Source organism: Apaloderma vittatum, unplaced genomic scaffold, assembly GCF_000703405.1.
Source record: "Apaloderma vittatum isolate BGI_N311 unplaced genomic scaffold, ASM70340v1 scaffold31333, whole genome shotgun sequence".
Lineage (NCBI taxonomy): Eukaryota > Metazoa > Chordata > Aves > Trogoniformes > Trogonidae > Apaloderma > Apaloderma vittatum.
Genome location: NW_009707966.1, coordinates 6,780 through 14,815, shown reverse-complemented (window position 1 = coordinate 14,815; position 8,036 = coordinate 6,780). Strand labels below are relative to the sequence as shown.

General features: G+C 51.5%; 1 protein-coding gene across 1 annotated transcript in view; it reads right to left on the bottom strand.

The window, feature by feature from the left end:
- LOC104271661 (stromelysin-3-like) overlaps window positions 1-6,191 on the bottom strand; it is an 8,929-nt gene extending 2,738 nt beyond the window's left edge. Inside the window, 5 exon segments of the mRNA XM_009866392.1 lie at window positions 2-111; window positions 432-679; window positions 3,443-3,576; window positions 4,639-4,782; window positions 6,007-6,191. Of these exon segments, the coding sequence (XP_009864694.1) occupies window positions 2-111; window positions 432-679; window positions 3,443-3,576; window positions 4,639-4,782; window positions 6,007-6,191 (821 nt within the window).
- Between the last annotated feature and the right edge of the window lie 1,845 nt (window positions 6,192-8,036).

Here is an 8,036-nt window from a genome sequence, read left to right as displayed (position 1 = left end):
CATTGTCCCAGCGCGGACCCGCCACACATAGCGGGACTTGAAGAAGAACAGCTCCCCTCGGATGGTGGACGCGGCATCAAAAGCTGTGTTGCAGGCGTCGGGCTGCACAGACTGCCAAAGCACAGCTGGTCAGGTGCTTGGACTCATGGGAGCCCCCCTTCACCCAGGCTGAGTTCAATGGGTGAGAAATCCCCGTGTCCAGGCAGCTGTCCTGCGTTCAGCCAGTTTTGGTTGGACACATGCTGCCCGAAGACTCCCTCCCCACACACCCCAGCCTGGCTGCGGGTGCCAGCCGTGGGTCTGCACCTGGGCTCAGCAGCACGGATGGAACAGACAGACACCAAACCACGTGTGAGCCTGCTACTGGCCTCCTGGTGAGGACAGCCCCAGCCGTGGTGTTAGAGGAGGACGCTGACAAGCTCTTCACTCACCTCCACGCTTGTGATCTCGTTTGTTTCCAGGTCTGGCTGGGGCAGCTCTGCTGGCTGAGTTGGGGTTGGGTCGGGATCCAGTTTCGGTTTCCCATAGAGGTACTGGATACCTTGCTTGTCATCCTCACTCAGGCTTAGCGGGTAGCGGAAGATGTAAAAAGGAGACATCAGTGACTTGGAAACAGCCGTGTGCTGCAGGCCCAGGACATGGCCAAACTCGTGAGCAGCCACTTGCAGGAGGTCAGTGCCTGTAAAGGGAAGAGATAGAAGATGCTTTAGCCTGCTTGTGTGCAACGGGGAAGCCGTGCCTGCAGGGAGGACACCTGCCTCCTGGGCTTGCTGCTACCACTTACCAGCCACTGACAATGCACTGACATATCTCACAGGAGTCTAACATGAGGAAAGAGAAATCTTCCTCCACTACAGTGCTTGGTGTGTAGTTCTACACTGTGTTTGTGGGGTTTTTTTTTAAAGAGGGAGCACCGTGAGTGAATTCATACACTCAGGTATTAGCCTGGGCATGTTTGATAATTTGTAATCTTGTCACCAGAGGCTCTTGCACCTCATCAGCTACCAAGAAGAAAAGAGCTTTCCACACACTTTTGGAAAGAAGAAATTTGCACAGAGAAAGAATTCTGGCCCACAGATGTAGGTGTCAGGGTAATAAGGTTGGTTTTTGTCTACCCAGGCTTGCAGCAGTTGTTGGCTGCAACCGTAGTGTATCATATCCCATTTAGATCACGTCCACTGTGGAAAACACCAGCGTCAGCAAGGGAACACTCTGGGATTAATACTTGCTATAGTTCTTGTCACACAGACAGCAGAGGGAGCTCATTTATTGCTTCTATGTGGACTGTGTCAAGAAGGTGACATTTGGAAATAAATCCATAAAAAATTATCCAGTGTCAAGGCCTGTGCCTTCTTCACCAAACTCAAATAGATTTATGGGAGACCATGTTTTAGGAATAAATGACCTTGGAGCATTTACAAAAGGAGAGGGGGGAAACTGGATTTCAGTATGCAAAAACGTGTCATTTGGCAGGTGTTGTTTAGCTTCCGTGGATCCTTTTTGAAGTTGATAAATCTCAGAGGAAGCTGCAAGAGAGGCATATTAAGCAGCACAGCCTGTGAGCAGAGGCTGTTTGTTGACAAGTCTCAGCGTATTCATTCACTTTCCTTCAGCCAGAAGTCCTCCAAGCTGCAGCCCAAGTGATGAGAAAGGCAGTGATGTGAGTCAGCTGGTCTCACTGCTCCAGGCAGGATTTCCCTGCCGGCTCCAGGGGAGCAGGTCACTGCTGAGCACCAGGACAGGATGGGATAGGGGGATGCAGCTGGGAGGAACAGCTGGGAAGGGCGGAGGGGAAGGTGAGCCCCTGCCTTCCTCTGCTGGTCAGCTTTACCTTGAGGTGATGAATTTGCACTACACTGACCCAGTTAAATCAATGCGTGTAGGTCAGCTGAGAAAGTGGGATTTCTATGTCAGTGATTTAGTAAAAACTTTCAGACGCTTCTGTTTAGCTTGGCAGACTCCTCATTTGATGCTTTCCAGTGTTGGCAGGTCAGCTGCACTATTGCTGGGTTCGCCGGGGGAGCAGAACAGCACGCCTGAAGGAGCTGTGCTGGGGAGCACCACTATGTCCTTCACAGAAGGTCCTCCACATGGAGTCCTGCCTCCTGCGTGGCTCTGAGGTGACCCCAGGGCACACCTTAGCCCTCATCATACTTCTGCTTTCCTGTCTATAAAATGAGGCTAAGGATTTCCCCATCTCGCAGAGAGCTGAGTGAAGGATGTATCCATGTTTATATCGTAAAGCTCTTTTCAGCATATTAAATGTCAATTAGGTGCAAGGAGCTTTTACAACATTTATTTATGGAAGATGTAGGGGGGAAAAAAGGCCATGGAGTAGTGCTGGGTGGGAACTGGCATCTGTTTTCAGTTCCTGGCTTGTGTCTTTGTGGGAGCATGTGAGAGATTTTTCAATAATACAGGCAGCCTCAACAGAAGGTGAAAACTGGCACAACCCACCTTTTCCTCAGGAGCAGAAACGTTTCTGCAGAAAGATCTGGTGCTCTGTGGTTCTTGTTTTGGGTCAGCATAAGCAGGGTCAGAGACATAGCAGTCCTGTGCCCCACGCAGAGAGTCAGGCTGGCATACAGCTTACAATAACGTGGATTTTGGAGGGCCCGTCTGAGCCCTGAACAATGATGTGGGCAAAATGTTTGGGAAACCCCAGAGAGGCAGGAGCTTTGGACCTTTGTGATTGTTTCTTTGTCCCTGTAGATAAATCAGGAAGGAGGAGGAGGAGGAGGGGCTGACCTGGGTTAATTTTGGCGGGTCTTTCAGAAACTGATGCTTTGGGCACTAATCCAGATGGTCCCAAGCGGTACTGTGGTATCTCATGAGATACTGTGACACTAGACCCTGAATGCCCAAGCAGAACTACCAGCTTGGATCTATTATTAGTAAAAAGAAAAAAGAAGAAGGAAAAGAAGTCTTGACTGATGTGACGTTGTTTATGGTCAGAGCATTCCCAGGCCACTGGGACAGAGCTGGAGCCTGGGTGGTTTCCCTTTATGGACTTGTTTGAGGGCAGACAGTGAACAGGGCTCGCAAGGACTGGGGCTGCAGCTGTCCTTTGGAAGATTACTGTGTCACCTGGTGCTCGAACCTCAGTTTTCCTTCATCCTTTCCCTGCTTTATTTCTAATGGCTCCTGCCAATGCTGGGTGCAATTCCCAAGTCACAGAGCAGGTGGCTGGGCAGAGGACCCGTCTCTCTTGCTCCCCCCGTGCGCAGAGGGAAGCAAGGCCCCAGGTGCTGGACGCAGGCTTTGCTGTGGATGAAAGGAAGAAGAGAACTGAGCACTAACAGTAGGCTTGTAAGTGATGGGAGATGACAATGCACACCACTCGGTTTTACAGGGTCCCTGTTCACACCAGAATGGAATCATTTCCAAGTGCACCACTAAACATCCTGGAGCATCCACAGCTCCCCTTGAAACGGTACCATACCCAGGTTGTTCCCAATCGTCCAGGTCTCATCATAGTCAAAATGGACGTCTCCCTCCCGGTGTGTCTTGGGGAAAAATGCATGTGCCAGGATCCCTCCAGGCCCATCAAAAGGCAAGTTGTCTCCATGCCAGTACCTGGAGGGAAGATAAACAGACAGACACCTCAGACAAATGGCCGCATACCTGCAGTGAACAGCATGGTCTGGCCAAAGGTGGAGGCCACTGCAAGAGGACAGCAGCTCTCGCTCCAATCCCAAATTCATCTCACCAGTCCAGATCAATTGCTCAGGGCCCTTCTGATTGCCACAAACCTGGTGCATTGGGGCACTGAGGAAGAAGAGCTTGGCCACACCAAGCACTGAGGAAGCAGAGCTCAGTCACACCAAGCCCTGGGGAGTTCTTATGTGTTCTCAGGGATGTTTGTCTCCTCTCCCTGCTCAGCATCCAGCCCAAAGCTGACCGTGGAGCCTAAAGAATTAAGGATGCAACTTCTCTGTCCAAGATTAAGATGACATAGCTGAGTGATGTGGGGATGCAGAGGAGAAGCCAGCAGCGAACCCAGCCAAACCCTCAGGTTCTCACTCAAGCCAAGCCTGATGTTGAATAATGAAGGAAACCCATGAGAGATGTGGCCTCTTGAGAGACCTGAGAGAGGTACAGGCAAATACACAGTATGCAAATTGCATTACTGCTTGGACGGTCTCCACTGCCTTTATTAGTTTTGTGCAAACATGCAGCAGAGGGAAGTCATTGCCCCCATGTGTATTTTGCCAAAAGTTAATATCAGGCCAGAAGCCAAGATTCATTTAACCAAGAAACTGTATTTGTCTTTGGGCAGACAGTTATGTTGTTCAGTCAAGGGACAGGATGGAGGACCTGAAGATGGAAAGTCAAAACAAATGCTTAGGAAAGCAGCCTGTGGGCAGAGAAACATAAATATACCAGGAAAATTGATAAACGATAAGGGTACTGTGCACAGCCAGCTTGGAACAGCTGCACTTACACCAAGCAGCCCACAACTGACCAAAAAACCAAAAAACAAACTAGAAAATCCAGTGCCTGAAAGCAGAAATATGAGCCTCCCTTTAAGTGCCTAAGTTGTGTGCTGGCAGCTCTGTTCTGGTCATTGTCTTGGGGTCATGCGTGCAAGGCTGCATCTCTGTCTGGGAGGAGGGTGCTGCTGCCCACCATGCTCACCTTGTGAAATCGATGACAATGTCAGCCCGTCCCTCCTGCACCTCGGTGAAAGTCAGTGGTGTTACATCGCTCCAGACTTTCAAAGCTTCCTCAATGGTCCTTCTCACTTTAGCTTTTACAAGTTGCCATGGGAACCTGATAATTCTGAAAGGCAACAGGCAGTGGATAAGACCATCAGCTGCTGTCCTGTGGACACTGCTCTCATGAAGACACTAGCTGTGGCATCAGTGTCACTAGGGCTGACATTCTCTCTCAGCACCAGAACATCTCCAATCCATGCACCCTCTTCCAAGCAACCTGTGCAGCACATAAATCCCATCAGTGTTGAAACCCAGTGGCTGGTGGGCCCAGAGGTGAGCGCTCTGCACTTTTGCAGATCTGTGTTTTTCTGAAGTGCTACAGCACTTCCCAGGTCTGCCCCCATGAGCCCACCCCCACAGGTGCCTGGGGGTAGTGTGATGTGATTTCTCCTCAATCTCTGCATTTTTTGCCCCTAAAAACCTGGGCTCACTCAGAGAAGCTGCTGCCTCTTCTGCCCTGCTATAACATAGGCAGACTGTAAGGTCTGCCACAGAGGGAGCTTGCTTTCCCTTCCATAACAGTGTTGATGTGTGTCCATCTCTGATGTGTTTCTTTTTTTTAAAACTCTTGATCAAAAAAAAAAACAAAAAAAAAAGGAAGAAGCCTTTCTGTTATCTACAGCCCCCTGACACTATGAGGAATGTCTCCTGCATGGCATTAAACACAAGGTGATTTACATGCTGCCAAGGTCCATACCAGTGTGCTCATTTCTCCGCTCATGCCCCTGTGGGCAACAGAGGAGGCAGCACAACCCTCCCACAAACCTGTTGAGCAGATTCACAACTGAGAACGTGTGAGGTGATTTGGGCAAAGCTTTACACTGATGTTGTGTTTATAGGAACATCAAAAACAGCTGAATAAAAAGGTCTTTTTAAAATAAACTGTGAGGTGAGCCCACTGCAGGGTGGCTGTGAGGGCAAAGGCACAACAGGAGAGGGCTGGTGGTGGAGGCTCAGGTCAGCACGTGTCAGTTTTATGTAGGGAAGTGAACGTATGTGCACAGGGGTGTTGGTACGGGACTGACCGAGGGGTGATGCTATGGCTGTGCAGAATGTGTCTGGGCAGTGGTGGGTGGGCAGCTGTGTTTATGGGAGTGTGTGCTTTAGGGGATGTGGAGGTGCTGGGTACAACCCTGCTGGTGGTTCAACATGTGGCTCCCCTGTCCCCTGGCTGCCCTCCAGCTTTTATGGTCACGTCGCAGCGTGCCATACTCCAGGGAATATTAGACCAAGAAGTTTGGGGAAGGAGAAGCAACTCAGCCTGACTCCAGTATTGGGTCTTTCTTACTTGTAGGTGAGATTGGTCTTGTCCCAGCGTCCACCGGAGAGGACAAACCGCTTCTGCCGGTTCCGCCCGTTCTGGCCATCCGGCAACATGGGGAGGTCTGGCACGCCACACCGGGGTGGGTTCCAGCGGGACGCCTGCTCATCCACACCCACGGGGAAGCCCTTGGCAGGCCCACCAGTCCCCATGACGTTGACCAAGGAAGACAGCCAAGGACTCTGCTCTTTCCAGGTATGATGCTTTCGAGACACATCCTAAAAGGGAAAAGCAAAGCCATGACTTCAGTGTCTGAGAAGAAATGTCCTGATGCATAGTGGCAAATGCCTGCCCACAGCAGTCCTGGAGCGGTGAGTTCCACCTTTGCCTGGAGCTGTTCCCCCGCTGTCAGGGCACAGACCTTTCCCCAAAACCTTCCTCTGTTCCCTGGGCTCTGCTGCTCTGAGGCCAGGTCACACCTGGGAGGCACTGTGTCATGCCATGGCACCCCGTAAGCACTGGGCTATATTTGGCCTGCCTTTCCTTGGCAGCTGGCCGGCAGGAAATGCTTTTGCAAGCTGTGGATGAGAACCAGACTCTTCAAGAATGAAACAAATCACTAGGGATTAAATTCTCCCCGTTTGCCCCATATCTTTTATTCCTTTCTGTCCCCAGGTAGAGGTGATATTAATGGGAGGAAACCTTTAGTTATCAGCAGATAGTTGTGCTCCTCATTGTTGCTTCTGTGGTGTTCCCTTGCTGTCCTGGCATGGTGAGCAGGCTCTCAGCATGGCTAGGGAACGTCACAAGCTGGAGAGCAGGACACATGGATCTCCAGGGTGACTTAGCCTAGGCCATGGGGCAGAGAGCAGCAACGATTGTCCCTGCAGCCCCTATCACTGCCAGAGGTCACAGATTCTGCAGAAGGAGGGACAGGGCCATACCCCCTTGCCTCACTGCACCTGTGACTCTGCTTGTGGGCTCTCCCACACCCAGTTGGAAAAGCACGGTTCCTCTTGGCAACACTGATCAATGCTTATTAGCTGACTTCCATTGGTTTCCTGCCTGACAGCAGGTCTAGGGGGCCACCATGAAACATGACCCAAGTGCAGTCCCCAGCCTGCTGTGAGGCCTGTGGGGTGAGAGGCGCTTGGTCCCTGTGTCACCATTCTGCACAAGCCAGAGGTTCAGATTCAGGCTTTTTTGCCTGATTCTGTGCAGACAAATTTAAAGGTGTTTGAGCAGCAGGAGGAGCTGAGATGCAACAGTGACACATCTCTACTCAGACACGCAGGCTCCATCCCACAGGGCTCCAGAGCGAGGACCTGGGGTTTAGGAGTCCCTTTCCTTCCCTTGCGAAGAGCTGCCTTCTTGCAGGCCAGCCTTCCTGGCTGTGCTGCCGAGGACACGAAGGTCAGGATGGCATGATGCCAGAGCTGCCATGATGCCGTGTAATCCGCGTGCTGCCGCCACTCTGTTCCCTACAATAAGCCCATTCATGCGGGCTGGAATGAAGTGTGAAGCCCTTGGCATTAATTCCGCTACCAAGCTCCCAGCTCTGCTGCGGCTCCATGCCTCTGAGTGATGCACGGATGGACAAAGGAGCGAGGGAGGTCACACAAGGTGCAGTTTAGGTGTCCGGCTACTCATGTTCTGCCACCACACCAGACTGCTGGCTTGTCCTCCCTAGCCAGCGAAACATCTTTGGTGGCTTGACACTTGCCAGTCTTTGCCTTAAAAGCCATCAACCCAGTCCTGGTGTCCTAGTGCATTTTTGCACACCAATGGGAACCACACCATCAACACCTGCAAAGAGGGAAAGCCATTGTTCATCCTGAACAGCAAAGCCTACCCAAGCCACCAGCCATGGCACTGAGAATTCATCCGGTACTTTAGTGGAAGGAGGAAGAATGGACTGGCGTGTCCCAGGAGAGTCTGCACTGGGCTGCTTCTGCTGAATGCTGGAGCCCTGCCAGGTCAGAGGTACCTGTGTCTCTAAGAGGAGATCTCTAAGAGCCACCTGACACCCTGCCTGGGCTGGCAGCAAGCACCTGTGA